Source organism: Amblyraja radiata, chromosome 18 (genome assembly GCF_010909765.2).
Source record: "Amblyraja radiata isolate CabotCenter1 chromosome 18, sAmbRad1.1.pri, whole genome shotgun sequence".
NCBI lineage: Eukaryota > Metazoa > Chordata > Chondrichthyes > Rajiformes > Rajidae > Amblyraja > Amblyraja radiata.
Genome location: NC_045973.1, coordinates 27,100,164 through 27,113,261, shown reverse-complemented (window position 1 = coordinate 27,113,261; position 13,098 = coordinate 27,100,164). Strand labels below are relative to the sequence as shown.

General features: G+C 43.8%; 1 protein-coding gene across 2 annotated transcripts in view; it reads left to right on the top strand.

Annotated features, from left to right (window-relative positions):
• The window catches only part of eefsec (eukaryotic elongation factor, selenocysteine-tRNA specific), a 268,852-nt gene that overhangs the window by 163,339 nt on the left and 92,415 nt on the right, over positions 1-13,098 (top strand). For both annotated transcript variants that reach the window (XM_033036975.1, XM_033036976.1), the window contains exon 6: positions 8,133-8,289. In XM_033036975.1, the coding sequence (XP_032892866.1) occupies positions 8,133-8,289 (157 nt within the window). The remainder of the gene's footprint in view (positions 1-8,132; positions 8,290-13,098) is intronic.

The window sequence follows — 13,098 nt, the reverse complement described above, 5'->3', positions numbered from 1 at the left end:
ATAGCTTTATGCTGCGAGGGGGGAAAGTTTAAAGGAGATGTGCGGGGCAAAGTGGTGGAGGGTAAATCATGCCGGCTGCGCAACTCTTCCTTCCCATAATTGTAATTCTCTATCTCCCCTTCATCCTCACCTTGTACTCAGAACGTGACAGGTGGAGGGCGAGTCAGGATAGGTTGTGAGATCTATTGACTGATTGAAAGATACAGCATGGAAGCAGGCCCTTCGGCCCACCGAGTCCATGCTGACCATCAATTACTCGTTCACACTATGTTATCCCACTTTCTCATCCACTCCCTATACACTATGGGTAATTTACAGAGGGCCAATTAACCTACAAACCTGCACATCTTTAGCATGTGGGAGGAAACCGGAGCACCTGGAGGAAGCCCACACGGTCACTGGGAGAACGTGCAAATTTCACACAGACAGCACACAAGGTCAGGATCAAACTTGTGTCTCTGGCTCTGTGAGGCAGTGGCTATACCAGCTGTGCCCTTGTAGAGGCTAACCTAGAGAGGGACAAGCTTTGGGTGGGGGTGTGGAGCAGTACTGACTTTTTTGTTTGTTTGGACAATGAGCTGTGAGTTGAATTAATTTTCCAATGCATCATTAGGCGATGAATAAAAATTAGTTGGTCGTCACTGTGAGAAAATGGAGATACAAGGAATTGCAGATGCTGGTTTACTAAAGTGCCAGAATCAAGTTTTGGAATCAAGAACCAAAGGGCATAGGTTTAAGGTGAGGGGGGGAAAGAATTAATAAGAATCTGAGGGGTAACTTTTTGTTACACAAAGCATTGGAGGTATATGAAACGAGCTGCTGGAGTAGTTTGTTGAGGCAGGTACTATCATAACATTTAAGAATCATTCGAAAACAGGAACAGTGGTTAGAAATTGTGCGAGACATCTTTAATATGGAGAAATTGACATATTCCTTGAGAGTCAAGGAGAATTCATTTGAGAAGATCTGGGAATAATGGACCGTTTATTTGAGCCATGACACCAATTAGATAAATGACGAACTAGATATGGGAAGATTGCGTTATATAGAACTAGATGGTATGTTTGTATGAATATTGAATTATCTCCAGATAACTAATCAATGTAATGTTTTTTCTTTATTTAATTTGGTAAGTGAACCACATGTTCTTATTCCAAATTTTTTTTTAAATTTACTTCTTTTTTTTCCCCCCTATCGCCCTTTTTATATTTTGATTGCTGTTTTTCTTACTTTGTTTTATTTATGGTGATGGTGATGGTGTTGCACTTTTTTGTATATATCTCTAAAAAGTCAATAAAAATTTAAGTGAAAAAAAAAGAAACATTCGAGCTAGCATAGGTTTAGATGGTTATGGGCATCCAAGCACGGCAGGTGGAAGTAGTGTAGATGGGGCATGTTGGGCGGCGTGGGCAAGTTAGACAGAAGGGTCTGTTTCCACAGCGTTTGACTCAGTAACTCAGCAAGAATTTCATTGTCCCATCTGGGACACATGACAATAAACTCTCTTGACTCTTGAATCTTGGTCAGGCAGCATCTCTGGAAAACATGCATAGAACATAGATGCAGCCATGTTCACAGAGATGCTGCCTGACCTGCTGATTTATTCCAGCACTTTTGAATCTTTTTTTTGCAAGAAAATAGATTAATGTCACCTTTCTTCATTTTGGAACTCGCTCTGAGAAGTCAGCTGGACATGTTTTGTTTTCTGAATTGATTATCCCTCGAAATCACGATGCTCCATATAATCTGACCCATGACATTTGCTCTTCAGATGTTTTGGTTCGAGAGCCAAACAATTAAAGAGAAGGTGATTGTTGGGGTCAGATAAGAAGTCCAGCTAATATGTCGGCTGGAACAAGCCCAGTGCAAGCTGTCGATATTATCACAACTCCTTAATGGCTCTGCTCCCATTATTTTAATCAGGTCTGTAAGCTCACATGAAACCCATTGCAGACAGCTGTATTTACAACGATGTGAATGGTTGTGGGAGACGACATTAGTGCTAAGTGGCTCTGGAGTAGCTCAGGTCAATGCCCGCCAATTACGTGAAAGCCAAGCAAAATCTTCTAGCTGGCAGTATGCCAGGGCGATTCTGATATCCTTCAGTGCACTCAGAATGCAATGAGGGAGTTAACTTGATTTTCGATTATAATCCTGCTTATGTGCCTGTGTCCGAAGCAAATAGCTCTTGACTCCATCTACACTTCACGCTGCCTCGGAAAAAGCAGCCAACATAATCAAAGACGTCCCACCCCAGTCATTCCCTCTCTCCCCTCCCCCCCCCCCCCCCTACCTTCCTGTCGATACAGAAGATACAGAAGCTTGAAAGCATGCACCACCAGACTCAGGAACAGCTTCTTCCGCTCAGTTATCAGGCTTCTGAAACGATAAGCAATAGTAGGAGTAATTGGTATTGATCTTCAGGCATAAACCTAGGGCACTATCCAATTCACCTCTACCCCATTGTGGACATTGGACTTGTCTCTGGAGCTGATGCGCTACAATGCTGAGAACTATATTCTGCACCTTGCATCTTCCCCTTTGCTCTACCTATTGCACTTGAGTTTGACTTGAATGTATTTATGTATAGTATTTCTGATCTACTTTGGTCGCATGCAAAACAAAGCATTTCACTGTACCTCGGTACACGTGACAACAATAAACCTAAACCTGGTACGGGAGTGTTGAATACCACTCTAGGCATCTAACATCGATATTTCTCAGCAAAAATTCCCCATTGCTATCAGATTCCTGAACGGGCAAGTGGGACAAACTTTGTTTTGCACGAATGAGTGGGGTCGAAGAGCCTAGTGTGTGTTGCATAGCTCTGTGAATCCGTGCCTGAGAAGTCTGCTCCGTCATCCAATCATGGCTGATCTATTATTCCCTTTTAACCCCATTCTCCCCCCCCAGTAACCTTTGACACCCTTGCTAATCAAAAATCGGATCAATTTCCGCTTTAAAAATACCCAATGCTTGGCCTCCGCAGCCGTCTGTGGCAATGAAATCCACAGATTCACCACCCTCCGGCTGAAGAAATTCCTCCTCTCCATTCGAAATGTGCATTGGTATATTCTGAGGCTAAGCCCTCTGGTCCTAGACTCTCGCACTAGTGGCAACATCCGCTCCCCATTCACTCTATTCAGGTCTTTCACTGTTCGATAAGTTTCAATGAGATATCCCCTCATCCTTCTAAACAAGCGAGGACAATAGTCAATTCAGGAAACATTTGGTTAAATTAGAAAGTTGATCATGCTGATGCATTATTTATCAGAATGGAGAGGAGAATTGCCGATCTATTTGCCCAATGTCTATTGTTAACAAATAGAGATTGAACAAATAAAGTAATATAAAAGAGTGGTGCACACAGAGCGGGTTGGACGTTCATGGAATGAACTTGTAGAGGAAGTTGTGGAGGCGGCTGCAATTATTGAAGCTTATGAGGCAGCAGGTCAGCATTTAGTTATCGGGAGAGGACGTGGGAAGTTGCTGCCTGATGTTCACCTTTATAAAGTTAGTAAACCTATAATATTGTCACAAGTAGATTTAGGCTTATTATTGTCACGTGTATCGGGGTTCAATGAAAGGATTTGATTTGCATGCTATCCAATCAAATAGCATTGTACTATACATAAATACAATAAAGGCAAACTCAAGTGCAATAGTTAGAGTGAAGAGGATTGCAGAATATCGTTTTAAGCATTGAAGCACATCAGTTCCAGAGACAAAGTCCAATGTCCGCAATGAGGTGGAGGTGAATTGGACAGTAACCTAGCTTATGGAAGGACCGTCCAGGAGCCGGATACTGAGGGAAAGAAGATGTTCCAAAATCTATTAATTGTTCTGGCCATTTGCTTATTCTATTAATATCCTTCAGAAATGTTAGCTTCTTAATGCACATCTTACAGTACTGCTATTGACAAATATGGATATGTGGTTTTCTATCCCATTATCTAATTTGTCAATAAATAAATCTACCCCATGATGACACTAATAATCTACCATTATTCAGGCTATAATCTTGATCTCAATCTGTCCTTTGTGCCTTTCAGTCTACTCAAAACCATTCAGTTTCTTAGCTCCATCTTCATCTTGTTTCACAAAGCAACGTCATTGCATGGGCCACCTGTATCCAAGGGATTGAATTTATGGAGAAATTCAAGGAAATGCAGACGCTGGAATCTAGAGCAAAGCACAAAGTGCTGGAGGAACTTAGCAGGTCAGGTAGCATCAGTGGAGAGAATGGACAGACGACGTTTTGGGTCAGGACCCTTCTTCAGACTGGCGGAGTAAGGGGGAAAGAGGTAGGGGCAGGATGTAGCCCGGTAAGAAGTGATAGGTGGATACAGGTGGGGGGGGGTGGGGGGTGATGATTGGCAGATGGGTGGAGTAAGTGACAATGGCAAGAGAAGCAAAAGAGACAAAAGGGTGTCAGATACGGAGGAAAGAGGAGTGAAATGTGAAACCAGAGGGAGGGATATAGGCAGAAGGGAAAGTGGGAGACAAGAGGGGCGAGATATTGGGAGAAATGGAAGGGTGGGGGAAGGAAGTGTTACTTAAAATTGGAGAATTCAATGTTCATACCTTTGGGTGGAAAGCTATCCCAAGCTGAATACGATGTGCTATTCCTTTAGCTTGCGTGTGACCTCGCTCTGGCTATGGAGGAGGCTCAAGACAGAAAGATCAGTGTGGGAATGTGAAGAGGTGTGAATGGTTACCAACCAGGAGATCCAGCAGGTCTTGGCAGACCGAGCGCAAGTGTTCAGCGAAATGGTTGGGCAGTCCACGCTTGATCACGCCGATCGATGTAAAGCAGGTGACATCGGGAATGATGTAGTAGATGGGTGACGTGCAGGAAGTCTCAACGTAGCTGTTAACTCCTCTGTGGACATCTCCAATGGAATTGCATGAATTGAAGTAAGCCTCTACCATTTCCAAACTAATCTTGATCTTATACTCGACAGTATTATTGCATGCGACTTTGAGTTTTTACAAGCATACCAATCGTATTTACTGCAAAGCAAATCTTCTTGCCCAGAACAAATTTTAGGTAGGAGGATTAAAATTTTCTCAAACATCGGGAAAAATAGAGGTTATAAAATAAAATAATTCTAAATTTGGAAAATATCTATCTCATTCCCGCTCCTGCCTTAATCTACACGGTGTTCTGTAAAGTGTGTAGAAACGTAATTAAATGTTATAGGTTTTTTCTTGTGTGAATTTTGAGCTCCTCAGCCAGCCTGATGACATCACGCTGCTGGGTGCCAGAGATCCTATTAAACTGATGCCCGACCATGACAAAAATTAAAAAAACTACTGGAAACCTATAAGGAAAACCAAATGCTGGAAATTTGAAATAAAAACAGAAAATGGGGGCACCCAGCAGGTCAGACTACATCTGTGGAAAAGGATAGAGCTAATGTTAAAGGCTTGAGGGCCTTCTTACAAACTACAGTTTCACCATAGAAAGCATAGTTGGGTTGCATCCAAGCTTGATTTGGGAACAGCTCTGCTCAAAACCGCAAGAAATTGCAGAAAGTTGAAGATGCAGCCCAGTCCGTCACACAGACCAGACTCCCCACCATCGACTCCATCTACGTTTTACGCTGCCTCGGGAAAGCAGCCAACATAATCATCCCTCCCTGGTCTTTTCTTCTCCCGTCAAGCAAAACGTACAGAAGCTTGAAAGTGTGTATCACCAGACTCAGGAACAGCTTCTTCCCCTCTGTTATGAGGCTTCCGAACAGTCCTTCCATAAGCTAGTGTACCGTCCGATTCACCTCTACCCCATTGCGGACGTTGGACTTTGTCTATGTAACTGATGCACTATATTGTTGAGAACTATATTCCGCACTCTGTATCTGCCCCTTTGCTCTGCCTATTGTACTGTTTGACTTGATTGTACCTAAGTGTGGCGTTATCTGACTCAATTGGATAGTATGCAAAACAAGTACACGTGTCAATAATAGTCATGAACTGACACCTAACCCTTCATCCATGCAATTTGTGCTGCACTGACCTTGATACCGATGTTGTGCTTTAGATAAAGGAGTTAAAACAGTACACATTATTCCAAATTAAATCTCATGCCAGAGGCTAGAAAAGGGAGTGTTCTTGCCACAGAGGTGTTTTTCACGTTAGCAGTGAATGACTTTGCTGACTGCAGGATTTGGAACAAAGGGCCAGTACAAGATAGCGGGTAAAGCTGCTGCCTCACAGCGCCAGAGACCTGACCTTGCGATGCTGCCTGTGTGGAGTTTGCACGTTCTTCCTGTGACCGCGTGGGTTTCCCCCTAATGGTCCGATTTCCTCCGACAACCCAAAGACGTGCAAGTTTGGAGGTTAATTGGCCTCTATAAAATTTGCCCCGAGTGTATTGGGAGTAAATGAGAAAGTGGGATAACATAGAACAAGAGTGAACGGGTGATCGATTGCTGGCGTGGACCCAGTGGGCCGAAGGCCCTGTTTTCATGCTGTATCTCAAAACTAAAACTTGCCCTGCATGGCCTAGCACTGTCTGAGCTCATTCCACAAGCAAACCTGAAAGGGACTTTGGGGACCATTTGTCTGCTCAAATGCCTGTGAATGTCGAGGGTCTCCTCTCAGCCTCATGTTCAATAAGCTTCTGCAGATTAGATAATTGGGTTGGGATCTAGCGCCACTGTGCAGCTCATGTGACAGTGTGCACAAGAAAGGCTAGGAGCCTTCTACCTTCTCCCACCTAATCTTTTGTTTATGCTGTGCAAAAATCCACTTTAAACTTGTCTCTGTCTAGCATTAAGGAGGTTTTGATCTTTGTCTGGCATTAATAAAATTGGTCTGCCCTTTGCACCACTCTTGTTGCTCATACCATGCCCATTATTTGGATGTTCCCACTGTCGTATTAGCTGTTTGGGCTTATTGGCGGTGGAAGAATTCTTGTGTGGCTGTTCCCCTTGCGGCTGCTGGGATCAGTTAGCTGACACACATTGAAACAGAAAAAGGAGGATTAGTTTAGTTTATAGATACAGCGTAGAAACAAGCCCTTCGGCTCACCGAGTACGAGCCGACCAGCAATCCCTGCATTCTAACACTATCCTACACACACTCGGGACAATTTACAATTTTACCAAAGCCAATTATCCTACAAACTTGTACATCTTTGGAGTGTGGGAGGAAACCCACGCAGGTCACGGGGAGAATGTGTAAATTCGGTACAGACAGCCATGGTCAGGATCAAAACAAGGTCTCTGGCGCTGTAAGGCAGCAACTGAACCGCTACTCCACCGTGCCACCTTTAGCGATGGGGGCTGTATGTTGGTTCCACTGGGCTAAGAAAAAGCTATTGCCTTAAAGTTTAAACTGATAAAAAGCCTCAGCTGAAAGTTGACACGTCTATCTGGATACTCGAGAAACTGCAAATGCTAGTTTACAGACAAAAACACAGTGCTGGAGTAACTTAGTGGGTCATACAGCATTTTTTGAGAGCATGTATATTTAACGTTTTGGGTTGGGACCCTTCTTCGGACTCTTTGCTGTACTGTTCTATGTTCTAGATAAGGAGAGAATAGGAGGAGCGAAATATAAAGTCGGAGGGAGGGATAAGGGTGGAAGGGCAAAGAGGAGAGAAGGCGGGGGCTCGGGAGGAGAGATGAGTAAGAATAAATAAATAAATAATAACAAGATAAGATGAGGCGAACAAGGATAAGAGCAATAGACACAAAGTGCTGGAGTAACTCAGTGGGTCACGCAGCATCTCCGGAGAAAAATGGATGGGTGACATTTCGGACTGAAGAAGGATCTCAACCCGAAATGTCACTCAGATCAGCTATACGCTAGTTTACAGAATTTACAGATTTACAATTTACAGAAGTCAATTGACCTGCAAACTTGCACGTCTTAGGGCTGCGGGAGGAAACCAGTGCACCTGGAGGAAACCTATGCGGTCACAGGGAGAGCATACAAACTCCGCACAGATAGCACACAAGATCAGGATCGAACCCGGGTCTCTGGCGCTTTAAGGCAGCAGCTCTACCGACTGCGCCATTGTGCCGCCTCTTCATGGGAGCATGAGCCAACACTTTAAGGAGTGGGTCGAAAGGTATTTTGACGGGTCAACTTTCAGCTGAGGCCGTTTGCTTTCTCCCCTTCAGGTCTCGGACGATTACAGTGTCATCGGCCGCTCACTCTTCAAGAAGGAGACCAACATGCAGCTGTTTGTGGGCATGATGGTCAAACTGTCGACGGGCGAAACCGGAATGATTGACGGAGGCTTTGGGCAGAGCGGGAAATTCAAGATCCGTATCCCAGGTAGGTGCTCACCTTCTGAGGAATCTGTTCAACACAGAAAAAGCCAATTGCTGCTTGCATCCCTGAGCAAGATCAAGGAGAAAGCTATCCAATTAGCCCCTTCCCTTGGTCTTTCCTGAGCTCAACATTATTTACTGCAGAATGAGTGACTATACATTAGGGCTTTAATGTTTATTTGTATTCGGCTACTGATGAACTTCAATCAAACTCTGCAGCAACTTCCATTCTCTATCCAGTACAAATAAATTGAAATCAATGATAAGATCTACACACTTAACGTCATATTAACTTCTTAAAATGTGATACCATCTCCCAGATTACTATTGCTTTGCCACTGATCAGTGCATATAGAAGAATGGGCTTGGTCAGAGGTCTAAAGGTGTACATTAAAAACCAAATTTTAAAGCAAAGAAGATGAAAAATTGGTTTTGTATTGTTGATAGCTGTTGATTAGAGTGTTATTTGTGAAATAACACTTATTTTAGCAGGTAATTTACTAGTTTTTAAGAAGGAACTGCAGATGCTGGAAAATCGAAGGTAGACAAAAGTGCTGGAGCAACTCAGCGGGTGCAGCAACATCTATGGAGCGAAGGAAAAAATGCAAATTTTCGGGCCGAAACCCTTCTTCAGTCTGAAGAACAGTCTCCAGCACTTTTGTCTGCCTTTGGTAATTTACTAGTTTCCTTTTAGTGGAAAATATGAGCCTCAAACATTATTTGCTGTGTATTTATTTGCAGATTTGCAGAGCCCCGGTTTATTGGACAGATATAACATCTAACTCTGCAGGTTTCTTCTGAGTTTGCAAATAGATGTTGCTGTCTCTTGCCCTGAGAGGGAGAGGTGAGCCAGGAACCAAGTCTTCACTATTCTAACCTCAGATTTGCTTAAAATTGTTCACCGTCTCCTTGCAGTCTATCCATTTGCTAACTCTTCACCAAGACAGACACCGGATCATTAATTCAATGCGTAGAGAGCAAAATTGTTGATCTATATCTGCCTGAGGACTCAAAGAGATGGAATGTTGAATTGAATTGAAAAGAGTATCGTCTCAGTCAAGGGCTGTACATTTAGGTTCAGTTCCGTGGTTTATGTGGCTTGATTTTGGGTTGCCCGTGGTTGTGAGAAGCATTGATGTCATGGCAAGCAGCCTCTGGTCAAATCTGTCCTTCTAATCAGCCAACTTCTTCAGACAGCCATGAAACGTGAATGTATGGCCCAGCTTTGAAATGGAAATGGTCAGGCCACAGTTACGTCACATCTTGTTCACATGACCTCCTCCATATGACTATACTTTTAGTGTGGGTTTGGCTCTCCTGTCAATAAGTCGACAAGACTAAGGAATTAGAGGTGGACTTTAGGAGGAGACTTAACACCGCTATCCCCTGTCTCCATCAAGGGTGTGGATGTGCAGTTTACCAAGGAGTACAAATACCTTGGAGTGTACCTGAACAGTAAACTGGACTGGTCCAGGAACGCTGAGGCACTGGACAAGAAGGGGCAGAGCCGCCTGTACTTTTTTTAGAAGGCTCTGCTCCTTCAACGTCTGCAGTGAGATGCTGCAGATGTTCTACCAATCAGTGGTGGCCAGTGCCATCTTCTTCGTTGGCGTGTGCTGAGGTAGCAGGGCAAAGGGTGTGGACGCCAACTGGATTATTAACAAGCTCATCGGGAAGGCTGGCTCCGGCCTGGGGGCGGAGTTCGATTCATGGGAGGTGGTCTTGGAGGGGGGGATGTTCCTCAGACTGCAGAGCATCTTGGACAATACAGCTCACCTCCTCCATGACACATTAGTCAACCTGAGGAGCACCTTCAGCAACAGACTGGTTCCATCAAGATGCAGTCAGAACATCACAGGAGATCCTTTTTCCCTCAGGCTATCAAACCGTACCACTCCTCCCCCTTCTTTCGTGGGGTAGACTGACTACCCTCCCTCCTTCCCCCTCCCCAATCTTTGCACATCCCCAATCCTTTCCACTCATCACATTAATTTCACGTTTCATGCATCCTGTGTTTTATGACTGTTGGCAGATCAATTTCCCTCCTGGGATAAATGAAGTTCTATTGTATCGTATCGTACGTTCATGTGCAAAGGCACAGTGAGATTATTTTCTTACATACTGTCCAGTACAGTATTCCCATATCTAAGGACATCCATCCTCTATTAGCAAGTGTACAGAAATAGTCTGCGGAGCCCACATTCAAGAGGCGCCATGTTTTGCCGCCAAGGTAAGTAGTGGCATCATTCATTACCAGAGGGGAAGTGATCGCACAAGTATTTTCACAGATGCAGTTGCTTAAAGTGATTTGCATTTGAGTCCGTCGTACTGTATGTGTTATATCATTATCTCCCACTCCCTGGAGAGGAAATAATCCTTCAATTTCAATTTGTTGTTGGATGTTGTCAGATTCTTGTCATGAATTTTAAGTTTGCTGTGGAGTTAGCCCTGAGAAATTTCCTTTTCATCTTGTTTGTCGAGTAAAGAGAGAGTTTGCTGCATGTGTGGTTGGTAGGGGAAGGTGGGGAGAATGCAAGCCCATGTACAATAGCCAACCACAATCATTAATACCTTGTGCGGCACAGTGGTGCAGCTGCCTCACAGTGCCAGAGCCCCAGGTTCGATCCTGACCTTGAGTACTGCCTGTTTGGAGTTCTCCGGGAAGTCCGGTTTCCTCCCACATCCTAAAGACGTGCAGGTTTGTAGGTTAATTGGCTTCTGTAAATTTCCCCTAGTGTGTAAAGAGTAGATGAGAAAGTGGGATAACATAGAACTAGTGTGAATAGGTGATCGATGATCGTTGTGGACTCGGTGGGGCAAAGGGCCTGTTTCCACGCTGTCTCTCTAAACTAAACATCTCTAAACTAAATGAATGAAATGCAGTATATAAAAGAAATACATAGCACTAAAAAGTATAATTTATAATTATAGAATAACGATTTTTAAATGATTTCAGGGAGTTCTGGCCTAACAAACGTTTAGGTTCTGGGGTATTATTACAGCAAAAAATAGTTTGCTGTAGTATTCTGCAGTATTCTTCAGTCTGAAGAAGGGTCTCGACCCAAAACGTCACCCATTCTTTGTCTCCAGAGATGCTGCCTGTCCCACTGAGTTACTCCAGCTTTTTGTGTCTATCTTAGGTTTAAACCAGCACCTGCAGTTCCTTCCTACACACGAGGTACAGCAAAAGCTTTGTTTTGCATGCTGTCCAAATAGATCAGATATACCACACATACTGTAAATACAATCAGTTCTATCTCAAGTACCACTGGTAGATTTTGTGTTGAAGTTTTTCACTGCCAATGCCAAGATACTTCAGGAAAAACTCACTCTGCGATATTTGGGCTAAATCCATCAGTGCACCTTAATACACAAATGTTATTATTTCTGCTACATTGCATCTGTTAATGCAGACTCTTGTGCAATAATTGAGCTCTCTTATGGTGTAAAGTTTGCCAACATCTGATCTCATTTTTAAAATGGGTCCCCGTGTAGTTATATTCGCAGTCACTTCTTAGGGGATTTTTGGCAAGTTGATGAATTAATTAGTCAGACTGCCAGAATTTTACATGGATAGATTCAACAATAAGGTTGAGGTCAAGAGGGAGAAAGAAATAACAAAGATATGTAGACACAAGGATCTGCAGATGCTGGTCTGTGGAAAAAGATACAAAGTGCTGCAGTAACACAGCGGGTCAGGCAGCATTTCTGGAGAGCAAGGAAACTAAGATATTGATTCATATAGTCATACAGCGCAGAACAGGCTTTTGGTCTAACTTACCCACGCTGACCAACATGCCCCATCTACACATGTCCTGCCTGCCTGTCTGCGTTCAGCCCATATCCGCTAAAACTCTTATCCATGTATGTCCAAATGTTTTTTAAACACTGTGATAGTACCTGCCTCAACTACCTCCTTTGGCTGCTCATTCCATATACCTACCACACTTTGTGTAAAAAAGTTGCCCTTCTGGTTCCTATTAAATCTTTCCTCACGCACCTTAAACCTATGTCCTCTGATTCTTGATTTCTCTACTCTGGCATACCCTTATGATTTTATACACCTCTATAAGATCACGCTTCAGCCTCCTGTGCTCCAAGGAATAAAGTCCGAGCCTGTCCAACCTCTCCCGAAAGCTCAGGCCCTCGAGTCGTGGTAATATGTTGCCATGGATGGATAAAATGTGGTTGTAAAGGTTCCAGAACTGTGTAAAAATAAAGGGCTCCGCATTTAAGATATAGACAGTGAAAAACCTCCTCCCAAGGTGATTGTTGGTCGACGTGGACTTGATGTTTCCACATTGTATCTTGCTTTAAACCGAACAGCATAGCACTGTAACAGGCCCTTTGACCCACCATGTCTGTGCCAAACACGATGCCAAGTTAAACTAATCTCCTCTGCCTGCACGTGATCCATATCCCTCCATTCCCTGCATATGTAAGTGTCCTGAACACCCTTCTTGTTTCTGCCTCCCCCATCACCCCCTGGCAGTGTGGTCCAGGCACTCACCACCGAATTGTGTAACAAAACATGACCCGCACATCCAGGTGGGACACCAGGAAGAGAGCGAGAGAAAAGGGGAAGGGGAGTTAAAAATCTTTTGCAAGCAGGAGGCCCAGCAGGCCTTGGTGGACCGAGCGCAAGTGTTGGGTGAAACAATCACCTAGTTCACACTTGGTCCCGCCGATGTAAAGCAAGCCACATCGGGAACTCTAAATACAGTACATGAGGTTAGAGGAAGTTAAACTGTGATGAGCAAAAGGCATTTCTGTGGTACTGTAAATGTTCACAGGATGTCTCAAAGTACCAAGA